This window comes from Neodiprion lecontei, chromosome 1, assembly GCF_021901455.1.
Source record: "Neodiprion lecontei isolate iyNeoLeco1 chromosome 1, iyNeoLeco1.1, whole genome shotgun sequence".
NCBI lineage: Eukaryota > Metazoa > Arthropoda > Insecta > Hymenoptera > Diprionidae > Neodiprion > Neodiprion lecontei.
Window position 1 is genome coordinate 21,011,322 of NC_060260.1, and position 26,682 is coordinate 21,038,003.

At 37.5% G+C, this 26,682-nt stretch overlaps 1 protein-coding gene across 7 annotated transcripts in view; it reads right to left on the bottom strand.

The window, feature by feature from the left end:
• The window catches only part of LOC107223144 (SET and MYND domain-containing protein 4-like), a 75,518-nt gene that overhangs the window by 12,141 nt on the left and 36,695 nt on the right, over positions 1–26,682 (bottom strand). For 5 of the 7 annotated variants that reach the window (XM_046731717.1, XM_046731708.1, XM_046731701.1 and 2 more), the window contains exons 5-6: positions 24,121–24,404; positions 19,734–20,211 (exon numbers count right to left, since the gene is read on the bottom strand). In XM_046731717.1, the coding sequence (XP_046587673.1) occupies positions 19,734–20,211; positions 24,121–24,404 (762 nt within the window). Of the gene's footprint in view, positions 1–19,719; positions 20,212–24,120; positions 24,405–26,682 lie in introns of those variants that run through there. The other 2 variants (XM_046731727.1, XM_046731721.1) reach the window with 2 other exon arrangements.

A 26,682-nucleotide genomic window follows, 5' to 3' on the forward strand; every position in this document is an offset into this window, starting at 1 on the left:
CAACAAAAGTGGCAATGATCTCTGTAGGTGTAATGAATTGGATGGAGGAGCAGATATCAAAGAATAGCAGATATGCAATTACTGTGGCTAATTTTCTGTTAATAGAAAAAAATTTCATTGATATTTTTAATGTATGAAATCATAAAAATGAATGAAAAAACTGATCCCACCTACCTACTTCGTTTCTTCCAAACGCCCAACATTTAAACAGATTTCTTATTTCAATCAAAGAAACGAATTTTCAAAAAGTATAAGCATTAAATTCCGACCGTTATTTGAAGAATCAACTTTCCGACCCAATAACAAATGCTTCTCAAACCTTTCCGAGTCACTACCTCAATTATTTAAGATTCTAACCTCAAAAATTCGTATCAACTACATCGCTGCCAGAAACGGAGTTTGTCAGCTGAAACTCGATGTGGCCAGCCTGTATGAACAGCCGATAAAACTCGCGCATACGCAGTTGATTTTCATGTTTCAAGATATTGTCCCGGTATATGGAGGACCAGCTTCTCCAATATAAACTGTCATTTGTTGCATTAATGTGCGGCCAAGGAATACAGTTGAATAGGCGGCCACCAGAGTACGCGACGAGCGGAATGGTGATAATCTTCAATCAAAAGCTATGCAACTCAATCGTTCAACGATACGATAAAAGTGTTTGATCGTACGTGTGGTCAATTTGGAGGGGTGCTGTATCCTTCGATACATCATCAGTAATGTCATGGTAATTTACTACCGTGGTAATCTTTACCACAAAAGCAAGGCTAGAACACCAGTTCTTTGATAATTGAATCGACCCATAATTTTTCTTAAAGATTTTAAGTACCGTTGATTTTAACAGGTAAGTGTATTGCTTTCATCGACTTTTTTGACCGAAGCTAGAGAAATATTCAATGGCTCAATGAGAGATTTGTTCTTGTTATTGATTGATGTTTCACTTCCATTGAATTTGCATAAAATGGCTCGCCGTGAAGACTGATTATAGGAAAATCAGTATAGCTAATTGTATTTTGTATACAGTGCATTCCATGACATCACGATCAAGATTCTGGGTCGATGTATCAGATTGGCTTTATAATATTTTGTAGGCAGGTAAACGACAAAAAACGCAATCGCAATTGTTTTTTAGAATTTTTCGTCCAGCGTATCGGAAGTATGATTGAAAAACTTAAAAAAAAAAACACTCTCTGAAATATGTAAAAATTCAAAAAAATCTTATAAAATATAACAAAATTTTTGAGACTGTTACGAACGACCCCTTTCAAACACGCGACACGCGCTAAACGTCAAGCTGCTTGCCTAGCGCTTTCCTGCGAGGGTCTCTTCCCCGTACACAACTGGATGAGTCAGGGAGTGCATAACCACCGACAAAGTGGCACAATAAGTACTCTGTAGAATAACGCCCCACCACCCACGAAACCGAGCCGTAATTTTGTCACCCATCGACACCTTCGAGTTAGTCAAAATTGAGGAGTGTGAGATCAACGAGATCACAGCCTGGAGATAAGAGAGTGGTGCACCCCACCGATCGAACTGGCCACTGGAAAGGACCTTCCATCACGCATAAAGGCTACATGGAAACTCAGGATTTCTTAACGGAACGGCTCGGCGAATCCGTGGTGTGTCCTAAGAGTCACCCTCGCGCTACCCAAGGTGGCCTACGCCTCGACTCACCTTTTCTAAACCGTAACGTGATACTTACAATTAGTTGTCCTGAATCTTTTTGTCATTTGTAATAGTTTAATTTATTACCCTAGTCGTCCTAAATCTCTGTTTGTCATTTACAATAGTTTACTTGATTTATTTCATTAAACAAAATATAAACCATTGTGCACAATTGGAGTTCTATCGATTCGTCTTGTCCGTACAACTGAGATCCTGTCACCCAGAATACTGTACTTTCATAACAGCAGGTGTGTTTACACTTTATAGAAGCGAAGCCCAAAGTAATCTATTTCTAACCGCTCGGCAATAGATTATATATTCTTTTAGGTATATTCTTTTAGATCACGCTGGACGAAATCCTTCAGATCATGGTCTGCACATGAGAAGACCTATTAGAAGATGGATATTTCATAACTTCAGAAAATAAACAGGAGAAATTAGAAAAAAAAATAATTAGGGGAAGGGGGGGGGGGGCAAAACGGGGTAGGTGAGCAAAATGGGGTACCCCAAAAATTTCGTAAACATTTTTTTTTTCGAAAACTTCGTAAGTGGTCAAAAATGTCTTCTAGCATCATTTTACACTATTAAAAGCAAAAAGAAAAACATTTGTATATAATTTTTGCGAAAAAATACAAATAAAAGAAATGGAAATAACAAGAAAAAACTTTTTTTAAATTATGTTGAGAGTAAATTTTATTACTAACGTTAATTTAAAAAGTAATTATTACACATATTTTATTTACTTGAAAAAAAAAAAATTACTTTTTTTAGGGGTACCCCATTTTGCCCGCAAAAATTAATTTTTTTTCTCACTGGAAATTGAAAATTGACATTATTTACGTTGTTTGCAACTAAAAAAAAGAAAATTTAATATGTTTACGTTCACAAAATTTTAGTATTTCCTTAAGTACCCCGTTTTGCCCCCCCCCCCCCCTCCCCCTTCCCCTATAATTATTATTGGATCGCTTTTCAGAAATAAGAATAAACTAAAAGCTCGTTAAAATACCTTTCTGAATAGATATTTTCCGACTCTTAATAGTTCATGGAAAAGAGGAACTCAGATGTACCTTAATTCAGCTTTCTCGGTAAAATGTATTTTCTACTCGGCATGAATGTCGAGTGACACGGTGCCAATCTTTTAAACGTTCTCAATCTACTACCAAATACCCTATAAAATTTACAGCGAAATTTAAGATGTCGCACTGAATGAAAAAAAAATTACATTTATTACCGCTGAAAATAGTCCTTTTGATGCCATCAAAGATATAACATACGAGTATATTGAATTAAATAGTTCATCATAAAACGTAACTTTTTTATGTTTAATTTCTTTTTGTCTGACTTCAATCGTCCATGATTTATGAGCTTAAACAGAAAAACCAATGCGCAACAAGTTAATTAACAAATCTGAAAAAATTCACAGAGCGTACCTTCAAGTAATACTACTACATAGCCCATTAGAGACCAGGTCCGAGAAGATAAAAAAATAGTGACTGTAGTAGGAAAGCGCAATACTCATCGCCAGTCAGCATGCGCATTTTTGCCTTTTTTTTATCCAATGAAATTATACACGTTTTTCTCGTCGCGTAAGATCAATTTTGTAGAAAGTATTATTTTTTTTGTGCTTTTCAACCGTCAGAAATGACATTTGAAATTTTTTCATGACTTGAAAAAGTCAATTGCGTAATTACTTTTCAGCATTCGCAATGTTTTTGACACTGAAATAGAATAACTACGCGAGAAAAGAGAAGTTTTTCTTGTAATGTTTAATACATCATCCTTAACCAGCAATACGTCTCAAATCATACTGCTCTAATTTCTTCCAAATTTTGAGATTCACGGCTTTTATGCACCTACTTACGAAGATAAAACTCATAATGGAAAATATTTCGAAATTTGGGGGATATCGTATGTAGTGACATCACGAATTAGTTTATTCGGGCAAATATTTGCAGTTACCCAATGGTGGCCTATGAGTGCGGCGACGATCTGTTCCTTCACCGGAAAGGGCTTGCAGTACGCACAGTAATTTTTAAAGCAAACACTTACCTTATATGAGAGCTAGCTCATCAGGAAGAACAAATCCAAAAAGTGACAAGTATTGAAAATTTTCCGCTGACAAATAAGTCGCGGTGAGTTCTACAACCACAATAAAGTGAAGCGCAATATTCCAGAAGCACTACCAAAAATTAATAAAACACTACCCAGAAGATTACTATTAGTACCAATTTTATGTAAGATGTTACAAAGCCACATTTAGCAATATCTGTCAATCTGTAATTAGTTAGCGAATAGTACAAAAAAGTGTCCCACGACTAGCTTTTTTAATATTAAGAATATAATCAGCAAATAGATTTTCAGCACTGTAAGCAACATTTCTTGTATGCTATTCAACACCGCATAATGCGCATCGCCAAGACGATCATCCCAAACTTGAGTTAGCTACAAGTGCCAAGCAATTGATGCGGAGGTTTTGCCGACATTAATAATATAAGATTCCAATCCAATTCAATACTTAAAAAAAAAAAATTCACATAACACACTATCTAAAAAAAATATATATTTACAATATTTTTATTTTATAAATTTTCAGAACTGACTGATCTTGACATGAAATAAGGGAGTTATACGTTATTCGAGGAAAACATTTAAAAAATTTATGTCTCCAGTCAATGCAAAATTATCAAGGGCACGTCAATTTTGCGAAACTGCATTTTTTCGGAGTTTGAAATTGCTTACTTTGTAAAGAAGGATATTGGGAAGAAAATAGTTTTTAGTAAATTTTACAAATACAAAATTAACCTCACTACTTTTATCGACTACAAAGCTAGACTTATTCTGAAAGTTGTTTTAAGGGGGCGCATTTACTGGAGGGGTTAAAAAAATCGAGTTTTATAACACTCTCTAACAGTTATATGTCTTAAGTATGTTCCCTGCAAATTTCACATTGATATCTACGAAATTGACATAGTCATGAAATTTTATATGAAACGTGTTCGACCCACTGAGATATGATAATACTAAAACGCTAACCGCACGGCTTGGTATACGATTGGCTTTCCAGAAAAAGATATAGCTCGGAGGTGAAGTGCTGTCCTTCTTGCACTGTACATTTATTCAAAAAGCTTGTACACCGGAGATCAGTACCCCTTTCGTACATGTTTTCTTTTGTAAATCAGTGACATTACATTTTTGCTTAGACTGTCCCACGCATGCGCAGTAGGTAGTAGAAAGAGACAGCACTGCACCTCTCAGCTATCTCTCACTGTAGAGCCCCCACCACCGCAGTGAGCGTTCCAATCATGGAGACTAGAGTTAAGGACGTTGCCTACTCCCGGCGGAACTGCTGCTTGCAGACGTTCACGCGATGCAAGTTTTCTCCGTCATTTATAAAGATATCGAACTTCTATTACAAGCATTTTGAGGGCGAAGGAGCAATCTGTGTCGTGTATTTTTCCGAATTTCAAATTTTTTTTTCAGAGTCGTAGAAAACAGCACTGAAAGTGAGCAAAGTTCCCGTTGTAATAAGACAAGAACGAATTTTTTTTTTTCACAATTCTACGAAATACTCGACACAGATAAATTCTTCACCTTTAATTCAGGACTAAGAGCAATAAAATCGAACTTAAGAGATGCGAGAAAACTTGCACGAGCTTGCTTGCTAGCGCCATCTCTGGCTTAAGCCGCCCGTCGTACGAACTAACGGCCGTAGCAGCAGTCTTCATTTAACACGTGCAAACCCGTAATTCAAACCGCGAGCCGTGAGCGTTATTCGGTGTGTTCTTCGTGAGTAAATATTAGTAAAGCATCTAAAATCCCTTGATAAGTGTTCATCGGTCATTCGCTATGACTAATATAAGGAAAGTGTTATGGAAAAGTAAGAAAAAGGGCCAGGGTTGGAAAAATTTGGCGGCTTATCAGCGGGAGAGGTTGAGATAAATATAATGGCATCAAGTTTGCTTACATACACTTGATGGTTTTCATTTTCAGACCGACTAACTAACATGCACGTTTTATTAATTCAGAGCACCGTATTTTCCTAACAATCTCTTCGAATTATTATTTACCGTCCCTTTCTCAATGTGTGTTTTGTCAATCTATTCTTCGGAAAATCATTTTCCATCTTTCGTCCACTCACGATTACAAACTTACCGATGACTTTTACCGCACACTGATCTATCTAACTGACTATTTGATTGTGATATTAAACATCTACTGGCCAAGGTCAATGAACAATACACTAATGAATTGAAAACATGACGTGCTATCGAAGACATTGTTGCAGCTTGAAGTTTCAGTGCCAGCCACGTTCGGTACGCTACATTCACGTTTCGAAATGAGCCAATTATTCAACTCGATGAGACCTGAGACTTGACTCCAGCACTGATTCAGCTTTATCAGTTATGTTCGGGTCTTCTCCACATTACGAAAAGGAAGTGGTGCTATTTCGTAGTTTGGATGCCGAAAGGACTGATCTTTGACAAAATTATTCGCGACGACAATTTTTGGAAATTGAAACTGTAAAATAAATTAGCTGACGTTTTTCATTTCTGCCTTTTGCCAGCAATAGTACACTCCAGACGTGCTCGACAACTTCCGATTCGCGACCCTCCTCAAATAAATGAAGCTAGAAATTCTGCGGTCGAATCAAAAAACTCAACGACTGATGTTTCCATCCGTAAGAAAAAGAAAATGACAACCGACAGTACTAACGAGTGACTATACAGAAGTTTTTACATATTTGTATATTTTTCCTTTCATTTATAGATAACTATTTCACAATAATGTCACACACAGAAAACTATTCTTGATTCAAGAATATTTTATTTCTTAGATCAAGAGTATGTTATTTTTTTTATAAAAATATCACATATTCTTGAATGAAGAATACTCAGCACTTGATTCAAGAATATTTTAATTCTTGATTCAAGGATTGTTTTCTTTGTGTGTAGGCCATTTCTTTAATTTTTTGTTTCACAAATTAACCCTCGCATGTATATCCTGCTTGTTAAATTTTCATTTTTCAGTTACAGCCCATTCGAAATTTTGCACGGATACAACGTGCTTTCACATTATGTTTTCAAGTTCAGAAATTAATGAATTTCTGAATAATGATCTTTCATATTCGCTTGGTGAATGTTTGCATCTTTCATTCCATAATATTTATTAAAACAGTTTATTTTGAAGATTCGTTGTATTTCTATAATAATTACTTGTTATACCAATGAAACGTTATAACGGAAAGCGAAAAGTATGGTATTCCACGCGATGGAATGTATATATTTTATTTATTGACGCGCCACTACTTTTGATTATGTTTTGTCCCATAGATTTTGCTGATTTTTCAATATGCCTTATGTATCAATTTCTAATATACTCCTGCATGTATAACTTAATTTTTTTGATTTACTAATTTTCTCTTGAATATCTATCGATGTATGTAACACTTTTGGTTTTTCCTGGCATGGTTGAGAGGTTGGGACGGGATAGAGTGGGTCTCTTCATCGCAGCGACTCCCACGTGGTGAGACCTGGGTCATTGATGGCAATGTATTTAGTAGGTATGCGCGATTCTAGATCGATCAACTCAAGAATCGAACTTTTGAGTCGAAAAATAGATCTTTTGTATTGATACTTTACTAATCGATTTTTTCTAGAATCGATTCCAAGTTTGCAAGGATCGGATTAGGTTCTTAAATCTTCAATTAAAAAAAGTTTTGAAAGTCTATTTTGGCGTTCCGTATTTTATGGATAATATAGGTTTGAGAATACAAAAGAATCGATCAATTTCTAGCGCTTAATAAATCTAATACCACAACTAATAAAAAAAGCTTCCCACCTAGTCGGCTGGGTTTGTGTAATATGTACATGAGAACTATTGCTGTGATAAACAAATATGACCCAAAGCAAACTATTGTTAAATATCAAAACTGTTGAATAAGTACTACATTTGTGTGACACGATTTTTAATCTCCAATATAGACACCGGTTTCCAGTTCAACTAAAAAGTAAAAATAACGATCAATCTTCTAAAGATCAATCTTTTGTATCCGATTTTTTGGATGAATCGGTTTTTCCAAAATCAATTCGAATCGATTCTGAGAATCGATCTTTTGCTTGAGATCGCCCATCCCTAGTATTTAGTCATGAATTAGCTAACTGCTGTTTCGGATAATTTCTCTCTTAATATTTTTCACTTTACTGCAACGAGTTATGCAATAGATCTCTTGAAAACACGAAGATTATTCAATGATTTCTGTAACTTATTATTATTTGCATAAGCAATAAATATTTGAAATAATATGTATACGTGCCAACCTCTCCTTGGATAAACGTATCATCAACCACGCCAAACTCATACGGGCTTCCAGTTATATTCCTCGCACGTCAGAACTTCAGAACGTTCAAGTGCAAGCGGCCTGGTCCCAACGGAGTGCAGAGTGGGGGGCCATAGCACGCGAGGGGCATAGACTTAAGTCCTGCCCACTCTTCCCCTTGGTCGCTTGGCTTGAGTCGCGCGTGAAGCCAAAGTTCCCGCGCGAGCTCGGTAGGCAACGACCGTAAGGAGGCCGAACGCAATGCTGGCAAAATGGATTGTGAAAGTGATGAACGATCCGCGGATTGTACCCGCCTGGCAGCGCTACCACTGCGGGCTCCGTCAGCGTAACCAGGCGCTGGTATCGCTTGCGGACACATCCTGAACTACAGGATCTTTCATCACTTTCACGATCCACTTTTCAACGATTCCGCCACATGCGTTCGGCCTCCTTACCTCGAGTCTCTATGGTTCCAATATTATTATAATTCAGTGGTTCGACAGTTTGAGTACTGGAGATCTTAAGACAATGGAAATTGATCACTCACGAAGCTGCGACTGCCACAGAGAGCCACAGAATCGACGACCGAAAGTAAAGTTATAAATCCCTCATTTTGAGGTAATTTTTAATTAAGAGTGGTTGCAGCCAGTCGCTGCTACCGTGCGGATGTGATTAATTACCTTCTATTGCAGACAGATTTTAATTCACTCTGAGACCAACAGCTGCCAACCCGGTTGAATGATTAAAAATCAACTATACACTTCACCGTCACGATAATGTTAGAACCACACTCAAAGCTTTGAACGCGTTTTTCTTGCAATACTGTTTTCGAAACCGGTGGACACGGTAACTCGAGAATCGCTCTACATATAGATCCTTATTAAATTTACACAAAATAAGCGAAGCTACACTTAGACGTCATTGATGATCTTGTTTTTTGGAAATTTTTTAGTAATTTTTGGTACTTAAATTTCAATTCGTCGCCACTATGTAAAAAAAAATGATTAAAAATATTGGTAATGGTCAACGACATGTGAAACCTAGTGACTTGAATAACTCGTTTCGATAATTGTTGACATAGATTGCTCATTGTCAGACTGGAAAGTGTCCACCGCCGAACACAACAAAAAATACCTTCCGGGGACTGGCTTGTATTTCTTCGTTGCTTATAGTTTCTGGGCTCTTTTTTTTCTACGCTGAAAATGTACGCTCTCATAGGTTATGAGAAAAAAATCTCAATTTTGACTCGTTTTTCGAGCCGCCAGGTAGATGTTTTCCCATAACAACATGGGATACCATAACTGGTTTCGTGAATTTTTACTGCTATACAAAATACAGGTATAGTTGGTAACTATGAAAAATCCACACATTTCCGGAAAACATTGGATTCTATACCTATGGCCATAAAAAGTATGCCTCGTACTGTTTGCAAGGTTGAAAAATTTTGAAACTCGGAGCCATAGCCGTCATTATCTGTTAAGTTTTTTACAAAAGAAATAATTTTGATCGAAGAGTTCTATTGCATTTTAATGTCAATTAAAATACTTTGATTGCCAAAAGTAAATTCAAGAGATACAAACCAGAACGACGTCAATTGTATCATTTCTTAATAGTTTCTTTTTTTCGGACTTTTTTTCGGACTTCACCCATTTTCTAACATCAAGTACGGTTTTTCTACAGAAAGAGAAATTCGAATTCCATTTACCATAAAACAATTTTGATTAAAAAAATTTGTTCCGTCTCCAAGAATTTGGAAACTTTTTTGTCGTATTCTACACACTATTTCACGTAGAATAACATCATTCCGGAAATCCGAAAAATAATATTTGATTGAAAAACATTACATAATTAATAAAATTTAGGTATTAGTCTTTCGACATATACATATTGACTGACAGATATACTTTGTATTGCGTCAGCTATTTCAAAGCTATACAACGGATTCCCGGATTGTTCATTAGTTCTGTTGTTTCTCCCTTAGATATCTAGTCATGACAGTAATGTCACGACGCAATCCTGAAGTTTGCTCTGCATTGATCCGATCGTACAGATGATGTTGGGGTAAATCAAGTAATCTAACTAAACCAATGCGTACTGCTACCCGTCTATTTCTCCTGCATGCTACATCTTCCACATTTCTTATATTAACGCTATAGTCTCTATCCTGTCCTTTTGTCCTCATCCAGCCTCACCCTAAGCTAATTCCGTTCCCCTGACTCTGAATTCTCACACCTTTTCTGCACCCATATACTTTGTCTGAAACACACTCGTATCCCAACTTTCAACAACCACACATCTCATTCAAATATCTACTCTTAATAAAAACTTATCTCCAGATTATACATATTTCATTACATTCGGCAAATTATCTTCAAATCCATTTTATTTAATAAACAACATTTCGATCAACATTAATCAATACACACCTCAGCAGAATCGCATACCGGTCACACGGGGTGAAATTAACCCAAAACGTAATATTTTGCTTCGAAAAGAAGTTCTAAAATTCTAAAAAAAATATCTATGTATTGTTTAACGATAGCGACAAAAGCTCTCTCAGTTTTTCTCGTCGAAATTAATTGTTTAAATATTGCAAAACATCAGCAAAGTTAAAGAAAGTACCAAAAATGTCGGAGAAATTATCTTTATTCCGCATGAAGAATGGGGCCACAAGGCCCATCTTTAAAAGAGGTTTTCCTACTGTTTTTGGAATTTGTTGTGGATATTTTCCAATTGAATATGAAAATTTAACTACTTATAAATTTAGCGACACGAATAAAAAGGAACCTTAGAATCCTTCAAGATATATGTTACGGCCTAGACAAAACTTTTTTTTTGATCTCTCACTTCATAAAATCATAGTTTTGAAGATATTATTGAACCTCGTGAAAGGAAATCGCCATGCGATTTTTTTAAGCGGTGCCGTATCAAAATTTTGTATTCCTTTTATAATAATAATTGTTCTATTATATAATAATTGTTGTACAGAAAATATATTATCTCCCTCCAACCGTTAGAATTGGATTTCTGACATGTTGATTAAATGGTATATACAAAAATACAATGCGTCAGCGCATGAAAAAATTACAAAGAGATTTCCTTTCACGAGGTTCTATAATACGTTATAAAACATGTTTTCATGAACTGGGAGATCGAAAAGAAATTAAAGTTTTTTCTTGAGACAGTCTAATGTTTATGTATGTATATTTATGTCAATGACTACTTCCCAGCGTAACTAGCGCCCGTCACTATTTATTGACTTATTGATTTAATTCAGTTATTGATGTTTAGTAAATTCATTGCATTTAACAGGATATAGGAATTTTTCGTGGGATAAGGGGGCATTGAGTAGAGTTTCACCCCTAAGTACCATGGTCAAGGGGTGTGGATACCTCAAAAAATGATAATCCTTGCAGAATAAAGAACCTTAATTACATCGCCACACAAAAAGAAAAATTTTCTGGTCTGTGTGTCGGACTATTTATTAAATGTTTTTGTGGTCACTGAAACCAAACTCGAAGTCCATTTTACCCTATCTCATCAGGTTTTTCACAAAATCTCAAAAAGTTTTCCCAACCACATAAAAATAAAAAATGATTATGGCCCGGGTGTCAAGCCATTTTGACTCTATAGTTTTGGGGTCGTTAAAACCGAATCCGAAGTCCATTTCACCCCGTCATGTCAGGTTTTATACATAACCCAAATAAATTTTACATTCGAAGCCCATAACCCCATAATCATTCGACCCCTTCGCCCCTTGACCTCATAACCTCTTTACCCTATAACCTAAAATTCCAATAACCACATAACCTTAAAAATAATATATAACGAATAACAAATGTCAAGTAGATAGGATTTCAATCAAACGTCAAGTTGGAAGGGCTCGAATGGTTATGGGGTGAAGAGATTATGAGGTTATATTAGGCCTAGGTTATACTCGTATATTAAGTATAACAGGCTAATTGGACACGGATTATAATTTTTTTTTTTTAAGTTTATAATGTCTTGATTTTGCGTCAACCGCAACTGTGTAGGACGTATGTCTTCTTTCCTTTCTGTAGAATTTATTTGTCTCGTTTAGATGCAAAAATGTCTCGACTTTGGTTGCGCGATTTACTGCTGTCGATTCGCAAGATGGGAGGATGACCCACCGATTCCAGCAGTTGGTCACGGGGTGCCTCAGGCCGGGGGTAGCGACTAGGCGTTTACCGCTTCTATCAAGGTATATCCGTGTCCCTTATCTATGAACTATTGCGTTGGTCGGGCTATACGGCTGTACCCCGAAATGTCGTACAGTCGCGCCTTGTGATTATGCATTCGTATACATATACTCTAACGTGATATTTTTGATGTCCGTTACGAACGACTCCCTGAAGCTTGGACGGAACTTAAATTAAAGGTTCTTCCGATATCCAGTAGGCCAGTATTGGCAAAAGAGCGCCAGAACTGGAATCACGCATCCGCAATTCCGAGATGGGACACTAGCGAGTCCCGAATAAGATATTTCATGCGTTTTGTTTCTTTTGTTTTTCGAGTTTCATCGACATTAAGCAAGAAGTCGGCAACGAAATCGAGGAAATTGCGGAATCGCGGAATAGCGACGATCTCGAAGGAAGGATGTCGAGGCTGCGGAGGGAGAGCCAACGAAGATCCCTGCATCGCGGGAATACAAGGCGGACGCGATTCCCGCTGGTGGCCGGCGCGCCGCAGCCTTCCCCGCTCACCCCGCCAACAGTTGACTGCCGAATTTGCGAAGGACCGACTAGCGACGGGGGAGCACCATCCCGCTCACCACCGAAGCATCATACAGCTGCGCGGAGGACGAAATTGCGATCCAGCGTCAAGTTCTGCGTCGCGATGCTCCGACAGGAGTGCGTGGAGTTGCACAATCTACGAAATTGATGACGGATCAATTGTTGCGTATTCTTGTGAAAATGACGTCACGTAGGAAGTAGCGTACCGGGATCGGTGTTGCGGTAGGTCGTCAATTTTGAGATCACTCTAGTTCTGGCGATCGTGCGAGATAGTCGCAGAATCATAAAGTTTCGATAGCGAGTTCGCTTTTTGGAGTCTTGCGAAAAATGAAACATTACCGTAAGAACACGAAGGGGTTGGAAAATTTTTTGCATGGATGTGGAACGATAAGCGCTGCTAATATTCTCGTGATCGAATTTCTAAGTTAATAAAGTAAAGGCCTGCGGGATAACGGATAGCTATTTTGGATTTGCGTTGTGGGAAAGTACTCGAAATTCGTTTGCCGATTCTTTTGCTTGGTGACTGTAGCCTGAGTTTCGCGTTATGGAGTTGGGTAGAATTTGCTGGGTTGAGAATGTTGAGTAGATTCACAGTTTTGAATTGAGTCTTTGTCGTTTTTGAATTTACGTACAGCCTGAATTCCGCTGTACAAGGTTGAGTCACGGTATCGTGTTTTTCAGTGTCGCCTGTCGTGTATGTCGCAAATTGCTGAAGTGAAATGCTCGAATTAGCGAATAGCGTTTTTGAGGACTTTGAGAAAGTTTTGAGTTCGGATACATTGCAATTGCAGTTAGTTGAGTTTACGTTCAGTTAAGAATGTGTTTGGTTGAGTTTGCGTTGAATTAAGATTGCGTTTAGTTCAGATTTGGTTTTCGTTTTGTCTACTTACATAGCGGTTGAGATGAGAAGTTCGTGTTATTGAGTTTTGGTTGCACTTGAATTACGATTGCGTTTAAGAATTTGATTAGTTGAATTTCGCATAATGTTGAGCTAAGTAAAGAATAAGGTTCATCTTAATTTAAGTTTTCAAGTTTAGATTTAAGTCATCTCGCGGTGGTGTCGAAGCTCCGAGTCAGGTGATATTGAGAACGCCGTCTGTTCGGTAGCCCGGCGGCGCACTGTCGAGAAATTATTTATAGTTTCAGTTTCGAGCAATTATTGCTGTAACGTGAATATGTCTAGATATCGAATTGAACGGTGCGCGTTTGAGATTTGTAAATATTGAGTTAGATTTTAGTTAGCGAGCGGCAAGCTCAATAGATTAAGAAATAGCGTAGGTTACGAACGATTTACTGTTATTTGATTTTGGATCGCGAAGAGCGAATTTTGAATCATTATTTTTTTTTTGTTGTATCGCCGCTATTACAAATTATATTATTTTATTTCATTTTTGTTAAATAGCGTGTTGTTGAGGAGTGTCTCGCTCTCTCTCCAAAATTACCCCTCCCATCTACGCGGTACTGAGCTACCGAGCTCATTAGCCGAGGTTTAGCGAAAGTAACGATTGTTAGGCGTGTTGACCACACCAGGGACTCAACAGAATCTCGTGATATCTTTTGTAAGATCTAATTTTTTTCCAGCTTACATCGCGGGCCGCCAAATTATTGTGCGCGCGGTGAATCCTGGGTCACTTCTCCGGGTGGCGGAGGTACAGTGAGGTACAGTAAAAATTGGCGCCACAGTACGTGTGAATGGTTGGTGTGCAATACCCGCACGAAACGCTGGCAAGGTTGCACTGACCGAACCAACGCTCTGTTGGAATTCACGGATCAACACGTGGAACGTGATGAGCCAATACCACCTCTCACGTACTTGCGTGTGTGTGGTGGCCCAAAGCAGCTCTCGTGATTTGATCGACGTATGCTTTACTCCAAACCTTCAGGTATCGCTAGTCCCGTCGCATTGACAGCCCTCAGCACCCGAATATGATTCGTTAAGCCGAGTGACCGAACCCGGTCAGTCAATACCAACCACCATGCCCCGATGGCAATACGATAACCGGCCTAGGTCTCTAGTGCGTGCGATTGGCGTCGAGCTCTCGATATCGCTAGCAAAGTCGCAAGTTGACGATGAGTCAACGTGGGGCGTGCCTTGTGTGGTATATGTTGCGGCGAAACGTCTGAGCACTACACACGGTGTAAGAATAAGAGGTGGTCCGACTGGCCCTCGGTCACTGTGATTATTTTGTCTTAGTACGTCGGAAATCCGCCAGGGGCCTCATGCGTCAGTGAGGATGAGGTAAACAATAATGGCGGCGATCTAACAGACAGTATTCACGAAAGTTTGACGTTTGCATGTGGAAAATCAAATCTGCTGCTGAAGATTACATGGGTACATTAATATTTGACAAAAGAAAATAATTGTATGATGAATGTGTGTGACTATAGCGACAATATATTAGTGAAAATGAAATGCATGATGAATCGAAAGACCAAAGATTGAATAAAATTCCATCGGTACGCTTTCTTGATAAAAAGAAAACGGTAATCACACTGAATCAATCATGCAAAGGATGCACAATAATAAATGTGTGGGGTAATAATAACGAAAGTTGACAGGCAATTCGGGATCAACGTTTGGGTTTCTGTCGTTTACTCAAAAGGTAAGAAAATGGTGAATTGTTGTTTGCCCGATTGTCGAAGCGGATGTCTAGGAGCTGTCGAAAGAGTCTCCTATATTTCAAAAGTGATCCAGTGCTGTGAAACAAATTAGCGTCGATCTTAAATTCAATCATTTTATTTGCGAAAAGCACTTCAACTATGGCGTACCTAATTTATATCAGGTGATAGTTGATGATGCTCTAATAAATTGTTAAGTTCTCGTTTCCATGTGATTTGCATAAGGAAGAAGTCATTGCGTACTGTCTACATTACTATACAGTTATGCGAATGCATCAAGCAACTAATACAAAAAGTCGGGAAATGGTAAAGACTAGTGGGGTAAAAAAGAAGCAAGCCAAACTATACTGTACATAACAAGAAACGTTAAATTTTTGAAATGTATTTTAATATGATAATAATAATATTATACATAATGCGTAACTATTTTATTATTACCCCACACATTTATTATTGTGCATCCTTTGCATGATTGATTCAATGTGATTACCGTTTTCTCTTTATCAAGGAAGCCTATCGATGGAATTTTATTTAATCCTTGGTCTTTCGATTCATCATGCATTTCATTTTCACTATAATATATTATCGCTATAGTCACATACATTCATCATACAATTATTTTATTTTGTTAAATATTAATGTATTCATGTAATCTACAGCAGCAGATTTGATTTTCCACATGCAAACGTCAAACTTTCGTGAATACTGTCTGCTAGATCGCCGCCATTATTGTTAACCTCATCCTCACCGACGCATGAGGTCCCTGGCGGATTTCCGTCGTACTAAGACATAATAATCACAGGACTCAACACAGGGATTATAGGGCAGTCGGACCACCTCATATTCTTATACCGTGGCACTACATAGCGTGCAGCCATGCATGCGTATATGAGTGATTGATGGCAGATCCCCTGGGAGCGTTAGTGGTACTATAATAGCAGCGCTGAACGTCAGGGCATAAATGATCCTGTATCGCGGTGATCTAAATGATTAGTCTCGTTGTTATGGAAGACTATAAGGACAGGTTATTTTTATTCCCAACACTATGGCTGTATCAGTACAGAAATAATAAAAAAGAAAGAAATGCGAAAGCAAATTAAAGAAATAATGACATACTAGATAATAAAAAAATATTTATATAAGGAAACAAAAATAAATAAATGTGGCCTCATATCGGCGCCAATTACCGAAATAATAAATCTTGATAGATTATAAAAGTAAATGTAGTTATAAATTACAAGTGATAATCCAATACTAAGTAGTTAGTATATTTCTAATTGATATTAACGAGAGAAGCATTAGGAAAGAATGAGAATCTCTAACGGGAATAAAAGAATTAAATTAGTTAAATCAAGTTTTCGATAACAAGATTGAATGTGAAACCAAATCAGCTAAAGAGCTAGCCTCAGCTGATTGCTTGGTTCGACGGATTTAGCGCTTCCGAAGGAGAGCGCGGAAAGAGAGTGCCGACCGTCGTGCCGGTACTTGTTTATACTTATACAGATTTGGCGGTTTCCCCCTCTTTGTCAGCACACCAACTCGAGCGCGAAGTATGCTATAGCTTTTCTTTTTCCCAACTTATTTCCGCCGATTTGGCTATATCTACAGTCAAGATTCTTTTTATGTTTCCAGCTTTCTCACTCTCCCTTATTTTAATCCTAATTGCTACGTTGGCCTATATGCTTTTTGATCAGTTTTACCGCGATTTAATCTACTTCATATCTAAGGCGTTGGTTCTGACTAGAGGAAGGCTATTATCATGGACGCGGGATGACGACTGGAAGGAATCGGCCAACATCGGTCCAGTTGTCGTTTGTTAGTCGACTGATTTGAGAGAATATGGATAATATACAAGTATTGTAATGCTCGATGCATTTCGGGCGTTAAAGGTTATGTCAAAAACCTGACATGATGGGATGAAATGAATTTCAAATTCGGTTTCAACAACTCCAAAATTATATAGTTAAAATGGTCCAACCCACAGGCCAGAATTATTTTTTATTTTTGTGTGGCTGTGAATACTTTTTGAGGTTTTGTCAAAAACCTGACGTGATGGGGTGAAATGGATTTCAGCTTCGGTTTCAGCGACCCCAAAAACAGATGATAAACACGGTTTGACCCTCAAGCCAAAAAATTTTTTTTGTCGTATCTATGTTGTGAAAGGGAGCCCCTCATGCTCTGAATGGTGAAGCGCTACTGCACTGTGGATCCTAGCCTAGCAACCTGTTAAATCTTGAATTATATTTTGTATGTGAATACTCCTATTACGTTAGTCCTGTAGTTCATTAACTTTAACAACGAACTTAGGACCTGAAAATTTCTTGGGGTTTCAAAAATTTATGCATTTTAGGAGCTCCATGGGATTCCTATAAAATTTCATAACACTTTGTTGAATTTTCAAAATTCTACGAAAATTCAAAATATTTTTCAAGCATCGCAGTTATGAAAATACGTCTATACCTAATAACATACTGCATGATGTATTTTTCTCATGTAAATTGAATATATCATGTCAAACTTGTTACACGATCGGGGAGTCTTACGGCTTGGCTGAAATGAATCCAAATACTAAGAGTATTAACAATTTCAGATGGAACACATATTAAAAATTGTCAGTTGAGCCATCACCCGTGCCGAAAAGCGTATCACTCTATATGAACTCTGCGAAGCAACTATATTATGTACCTACATATAAAGCATGTTAAAGTTATAAATAGACAGTTCCACGTGTGAAGATTTAATCAGGTCTCAAGAAAATTAATTATTATCAGCCAGATTATTATTAAAATATGATAATCCATGAAGACTTATATTAGTTTGCAAAGTATCGAACTAGTTATGTAAATTACAAGGATTAAGTTGAACTACTGGTGATGTGAATCCAAGCTATATGCTATTTTTCAATAGATCATAATACCCTTATATTAATACAACACATATATTTTTTTCTGTGAGCAAACAACAGTCACCCTTTCAGGATAGAAATTTGTAACTTCGAAAGCAATTTTTCAATGGTTGATTTACAAAACAAATTTCATTTTATTTTTAACTTCTACAGGACCGGAAGCCGATACATCGCCTCGAAAGTAGTGTTATTTTTTCCACCATCCAATTCCATGATATTGACAGCTAAGTCTAGATCTTCAAACTGAAAAGTAAAAAAAAATCCCAAGGTCCTGTAGGGGTTCAAATTTTTTTTTTTTTTGGTATATAAAAACTTCTAAATAAATCGCAATTATGTAAAGTTCGAATAAGAACAGGTTTGTTTTTTGTTTTCAAGAGAAAAAAGTCTTATGATTGAAATTCATAAAATTTTAGGTGTGTTTCCACATATCCTAACTCCTGTAAAAATTACAAGTGCTACCAAAACATCTCGAATCTTAATTAGAGATGTACAAATCTAATTGTTGAATTCTAAGTGTCGTGATTAATTAGAATAACGGTGTGTAAATCATTTGACAAAACGTAAGTAAAAGTAATTTACGTGTAACTTTTCTTGACTGTAGATACAATGAAGAGAAAGAAAACTTTGTGAATGTAGACGGTCAAAAACGATTTATTCCTGCCGCTAACGTTTCGGTAAATGCATGAGGTCGACAATCATCAGAGCCTATAAAAAAATTGTAGCAATGCAATTTTTAATATTTGAGGAGAAACTAAAATATAACTAGCAAATCATATAGTTGTCAAATTTTACCCAGTTATGATAGCAATCTACATTAACTCAAGGTAAAACAATATAATATAAACAATTTTATAACAATTTACAATCGAAGGAAAGACCGAAGTGAGTTAGAGGTTATGTCACCGCGTGGTTTTAAGTTATACGTACGAAGTCATATTATACAATTAGTAGAAGTAGATAAACAATGAATGACGAAATTATCTTTAAGTTTTTTTTATAATTTTTAATGTTTTGAATAGTATGTATAATTTAAAACCACGTAGCGACATAACCTCTAGTTCACTTCGGTATTTTCTTCGATTGTATTGTTTAACCTTGAGTTAACGTAGATTACTGTGATAACTTGTTAAAATTTGACAACTTTATGATTTTTTAGTTATAATAGTTTCCCCTAAAATATGAAAAATTGCATTTACCGAAATGTTACCTGCAAAAATGAATCGTTTTTGACCATCTACACCCATGAAGTTTTATTCTTCTTCGTTAGTGATTTACATCACGATTGGCTGGAAATAATTAATCAATGTTCGTGGACGAATAATGGGCACTTTAGGGAAAATACCTGAGACCTGATTGTTACTCATTGCGGGGAATTATCTACTTATATTCGCATTGAAGCAGGATCATATTGAACACCAAAATCAATTATCTATCACGCCACGTAAACAAGAAAAAATTCACTTCAATTTACCTAAGTAGTAGCTTTTCAAAAACTGAACTGCGTGGATCATTTCTTCGCACGGCTTTGTCGTTTCTTCGTGTAATATTTCTATAATACTTTTCACCGCATGAATGTCATACTTATTTTTCAATAGTTTCTTCTTAAACGGCTTCAGTTTTTGAACCAAATCCTTGTTCTTGGTTATTGATCCAATGTGATTCTCTAAAATTTCTTTGTATGTTGGCCAATCATTGTAACATGCTGGGCATTCACATTCAAAAAAGTATTCTTCCATGATCCTTTTTTTTCTCTCATTTCGTGGCATGCAGCCGTGAGCAGTGCCGTAGCAAGTAAAAATTTGTTCACCAACGGCAATAGGTTCTAATGCTCTGGTTATCATAGTCAAGCCCTCGAAGTGTCTAAATGTATTTGGTGCGCAAGAATGATTTTGTAGGCTGTGAAGCACATAAAGACCCGAGCCAGATTTGATTCCTGGGTCTTGCTGGATCTAAGAGAAAATATGTTCATTAGCTATGTGAGTCATTAATTGATTTATTTTTCAAGCTTTTATTGCAGAATCTTTCACAGGAGTTCGGAAAATGGAAGTATGCGGTATGTGGCTTTGTGGGAAAGTTGACATAAAAATAAAAGTACTTTTTCTATGGAATTTAGTTAGTATTAACTCGGAATGTTTTATTCCACATAGAGTACTCTTAATTTACTAGAGTTTATTGAGGAGGTTGGCTATTGCTTCTGATATTCACCACTGTAACTTCGGAAGTCACTGATTAAAGTTTGCTCCTATTAATGCATTATTTTCGAATGACAAACAAGTGATCATTACCAAGATGTTCAGCTGTGAAATAGAAATGTCAACTTCAGACTACAATGTAATTACTGTCGTAACAATACCCTTCACCACTTCACTATATCATGGCGCGGATTATGTGCCCCAATAGAATTCAGTCCACCGCGGAATACGGGTGGTCAACCGCTACGATTTTATAGACAAAGTCAACGTCGACAGATCCAAGAACTGCCCTGGGTGGGGGCGGGGCGTACGCCTATTGTCCCCGATTCAGTTAAATCGTATCGTTTATACCGTCACGGGGTATTGATATCAATATGAAGAAGATGTTAGAGAGATGAAGCGGTGGAGAGTGAATCTGTTTACCATGTTCTCTAGAGGATAACATAAAAAATTTTTGTTATATCTTGAAACATCGGTCATTTTTATAAGAAAAACTAGAGACCCCATCTAAAATACATAAGTAACTAAACCCTCACCTGTATTCGCTTTAACAGTGGCACGGTTATCTTTTCCATTAGTCTATGATTCCTAACACTTAACATGTACAGTAAGTGATTTCATTTCTCGAAACTGATCCACTTTACTATTTTTTTGGCGAATACTAGATTCTTTTTGAGTCTTCAACCTGTTCTCCTTAACTTGAAAGGTGTCACTTTCATTTTAATTCTACTCACATACAATATACTGCATTTCATCTGCCATTTCCACACCGAAAGTAAAAAAGTATAAGTAAAAGCATAAAATAACAACAAGCGTAAGGGAGACCGACGTCGGTTGAAACAACATTAATAATTTAAAAACTAAAAGAAATAACGGAGGAGATACAAGAAGAGAAAAGAGTGGCTTTCGTATCGGAACGTGCCCGTTTAAGTCAGGTGGCACTGCGAGTCCAACATACGCGGGCAAGAGGGGTCATTGTGTTTTTGTATACAAAACTTAGACTCCAGATCGGAAAAAATATGCCGAATGAATCTTTGAAATGCAGCTTAATGAATATGAAAATGTACCGGACAATAGTTCTATCAATAATGGAATGAATTTAATTTTAGAGAATCAGAGCAAATAATAAAACACTTTTATCAGATTGTGCTTCCACGCTAATATTGATTTAGATTTTCTAGCATAAATCAAACGTGGAATTTCGTAAGTACAATCCATGTCTTTTGTGCTTGTCAAAAATTGGCCAACTTTCCGCATCTATTGCTATGACAGTAAAGGTTAGATAGGACCTGGTTTCTAGAGAATTTTCACCACCTTCAATTTTGTATTGAACCATTTTTACCCCATAAGCTCAGAAAACGAGATATATGTAAAACTAATGGCTTGTTCCATTTAGCCATCGCAGAGTTCGGAGCGAATCTCGGCGAAAGGGGAAAATGTAAAGTCTTGTTAATGGTATTCAATGAAGCGTTAGAAACAATAAAATCTCGACCAACAGTTTTTTACACTTTCGGTTAATTTTTTCGCCCTGTGACTGGTCTAAAAGGAAACGATACAACAACTTGAAAATAATGTTCAGAAACGTGAACGTTGCAATAGATACAAACGAACTTACACAGGCATGAAAAGAAGAACATGACCAGAAAATGAGACAATAGTAAACATGCTTACGCAATAATAACATCCTTAAAAATAACAATAACAAATCATTACTACTCCCCCTTGATCAATAGGAGCGAAAAACAACAAGGAAATGTATCATCAAGGTTCGAACGTTTGCACGAAAAAAAGTGCATCCCGCAACATATGCGTTACAATTTATCGTACAAATATGCAATAAAATCTGCTTTTTTGAATCTCCTGCATGCGTAAGTAGTGGTTGTCCAAGGCTGTAAAAAACTGAAATGCTTTAACTATGGAGACAACCATCCAACGAATTGCATTGGCTGTACTATATTGGCAAATAACTACAACAGAAACTATTTTCCGTACTATCCATAAAAAAGTAAGTCTAAAAATAAATGAGCCTGTGGAGAATCGTAATTCAGCACTTTCAAACCAACTGGTCAAGAATTATTTCCAATACACCCAATCAATAGACAACAAACAAGAAGCTGGCACATCGGTATAGACGCAAACTAACATCATATTAGAAGGTATAACGCCATAAACAAATGTAGACAACGGACAATATACTGAATATGCTGATAGAATCGCAAAGATGTCATAATGTTTAGAAAAATAAAGTTTGTAATCTGGAAAATGAATGGCTTACTCCAATAGAACCAAAAATTCAAAGTATTTTTACACAGCTATAACATAAAAATAGACATTATGCCGATCTCCGAATCTAACTATTCCGATAAAATGAAGTTACTTAAAAGTACCAAAGTACTATCTATAATATCTAGCATCCAAACGAAATTACTCATGAAGGGATTGCTATAATTATCAAACGAACAACAGGAAATCGAAAAACAGTAATCAGATTTTCTACAAGAGATCACCGTAATGCAGCATTAGGATGGAAGAATGAAACGATGGGACATTTTTTCACAGCGATAGGCTACCACTGTCGAAGGAGGACGCGGAGGTGAGGATGGTGGTAACTATAATACAAAATACTGACAGTGGGGATCGTGATTTAACATAGACCAACCCTTACCAAGTCCCAGAGGCCGTCAATTGTATTCATACATATCCATAAATAATAAAAATCCGTATCATACCCTACACAGCCCAATGAAAACATTCTTCAATCGTTTATTTCTTATGAGTTGACAATTTGTAGCTTTATTCCTATCAAAAATATGTTAACGTAATAATGTAGGCGGGGAACTAAATATTTCCAGACAGTAAGAAAATGTATCTAAGGCATTTGGAAGGGGCTCTGCAGTGGGGTATTCACTTACAAATGTATTCATCTATGAGTGATTTTCAGTTCCTCAATTGGAATCGTTTAAACTAATTTACAGCTTGGGATTACGATTTAACTATTCGTGCTATGATATTGTTGAGGGACAAATAGTACTCAATTAAATAAAATTAATAAAAACATTGTATCCTCAAAACGTGATTCCCATGTGATTGCACTCGACGCGAACGACGGCCATGTTTATTGTGCCAATGTCATGCATTCGCATAGTAACTGCTCTGATTTTGAGCCTATTTCGTTAACATTTTACTGTACCTTCAATCTCGTTTGTGGCTACCTACGACTACTTCACGTACAACTGTGACCAAGGCACCAATCCCATTTAATGAATCAACGAATCATTTCTCAATTTTCAAGAATTTAGTGGGCGAATATCACTCGTAGGTATGAATCACCATGGGAACCCCTTTAACAGCTTTAATGAACTAGGGACACCGAGACCGAACAGCGACGTGTTTTTGAAACACCAGATTTGTAGTAATGACAGTAATTTGACATATTAAGAAAAACAATGTATAACTTGATAGGTTTTTACAAAAATAGTAAAAAATCTTTCTGAGTGTAGGGTAGAAATATCAGCAACGAATTTCAAACTCTCATAATAGTTGTCAACAAAGGTTATAAAAAACTAACTTATGTAATAAATTCCTAGCATTTCTCATGATGTTTAATCTATGTTCCAGCAGCCAACCTCCTTAAATTTAATAAGTACTCGAAAAAAATATACTCACCGAGAAACAGTTTGAAGACATGATAACACAGGCCCTTAGCATAATTGCACCGCAGAATGGGATGTCTGCATACATTGAGACGTCTTTTAATTCTGCAAGTGAGAATTTTTTTTTGAAAAAATCAGTTTCTACAGCAAGTAACAAAACCGCCAAAGAAGAAATGCAAGCAAAGGCGCTTATTCCAATTAACGGCCTTGATGTCATGTTCGTCGCAAGACTGAGTGCCGACCGGCTATTGAAGCTATCCAACTTTCCATCGTCTGTGAAACCAGCTGTCCTGCTATCTATGCATTCAAAAAAAGATAAATTTTTTTAATGTCAGTTAATGAGACCAATTCCACCAATCTGATGCTATATTGAACATGGCCAACAAACAAGGCGAACAATACTTTCTCTGTACTTCAACAAATGCTGATGAGAATGTGAACTTCAGGGTAAGTTCGATTGATTGTACAATTATGTTGCGTGGTCTTGTCCTCTAGATCAATAGGTAGATGTTCAAAGTTTAATACAATTTGTATTTGATACGAGCTTAATTATACCGTATATGATTACACCGTAGGCTCTACAATTGAAACAATTTTTTAACACCTGTTTTTTAGCAAACATTTAAGACATACTTTGTCTTTTAGTGTACACTTAATAAACAGAATTGATAATAGACCTAACTACGCTAGCCTTTTCAATCACAGGTTGGTTATAAAAACGAGGAAATACGCTTAATTTTGACGTCCAGCCTGCAGCTTCACGAATCGCCTCGATGTCCACAACTTTACGATAGCAGCGTGTCTTTTACTATGTGATCAAAAATTGGTAACTTCGATGCCACTTTCCGTCATTTTAGTCCGGTCAATTCAGACATTTCGAAAAACAATAATTCCGACAGATCTGAATTTTGGTAGAGACCTTGGATTTACTATTATAAAGAAAAAGAAAAAAGTCGCCATCGATACCATATGTGCTAAAAAAGTTATTCAAAGTCAAAGGTCAAAATTTTCGGTTTTTTCGATTTTTCTCGTTAACGGTTAATTTTATCAAAAAAATAGCTCAGACCAAAATTGTAGATCATAAAATTATCCAAAAAAATGGTGTCTATATTTTTTTTCCTAAGAATTATCATTTCTGAGATATCGCGATTCTAAAAATCGAACGAGTTACATTCTGCACGCATATTATATATGTCACGGATATACATAGTATATGTATAGTATATGTACTGTAACGTGGCATTTTTACTGCGCGTTCCACACGGCTCCCCGAACTCTAGACGGACCATAAACTTAGGGAGCACGCGGAGCAGACCGCGGCTCATTTCGAAAATCGCACGCACCCGAGACTCTAAGAGGGGACCATTGCCGGTTTAGCGAATAAGACTTTTCAGGATTTTTGTTTATTTTTTTTTGGGTGGCGAGTGAATGCGGCTTCAGACAGGGGATCGGCAGCAAAATCGAACGACGTTACTGGATGGCAATCGCGGCGGATCGCGACGAAAGGAGGGCCTCGCACGAGGCTACGGAGAGAGCGTCAACGGAGAGCTCTGCCGCGAGGGAATCCAAGGCGGACGAGATTCCCGTTGGTGGCCGGCGAGCCGTAGCCCCCCCCCCCCCCCCCGTCGCCCAACTGACGACAGGTACCCTCGCGAAGTCGTCACCACGCCACTGCCAAGCTACGGGGTACCCGAGACTGGCCAGCCAATCAACACCCCGCGACAGCGGAATTCAACGATAGCGATACGTTAGATTGTAAGAATTGCGTAACGAGAACCTCAATTCGATCGGGAAAATTTTGACTATGGATGGCGCCTATGTTCGGGGCATGTTCGAATTGCGGCTCCGATTTGCAGGACTCGTCACTTGAGTCCTGGCGACATTTCGCGACAGTCGAGTAGAATAGAAATTTAGAAAGAAAAAAAAAACCTCTTAAAAGTGTGTGTGCCATGGCCGAAACCGGAGTTGGCGAGTTCTTGGTGTGGTTGCGAAGCGGTAAGCGCTATTAATTCTTTGCGAACGCATTTCGAGTGCAAGTAGATCGGCGCACCGGCACCCGGTTGGCCTAGCCCTTGTTGAGTTAGAGTAGTACTCGAAATTCGTTTGCCGATCTCCTTGATGATGACCGTAGCCTGAGTTTTCGCGATAACGCGTAGAGTCAAGTAGATCTGTAAAGTCTCGCGTAGAGTCACAGTTTCGAGTGGGGAACAATTTCGGTTCGAAATTGAGTGTGGCCAAATTCCGCTGCACGGGGTCTCGTCGAGTCTGCGTACGTAGAAAGGGTCACCTCTCGGGGGGGGGGGGGGGGGGGGGGGTCGCGTGTTACCGTGCGTAAATGCTTGATTTAGCGGGAAGGGTTGTGAACTTTGGGGAAATAGGGACTACGACTGGAGCTCGGATGCGTCATAATACGCTACACACTCGCACGATCAGAAAAGCTTCCTAGAGTTATTAATTTGCTCGCGATTAGCGCGTCGAATGACGTCTTTTTGATTTAGTTTACGAATTTTTGTGCATCAGTAAGGTGGCGACTAGCGTCCGTAAAAATAAGATATCAGCTAGATGTAATCACGAT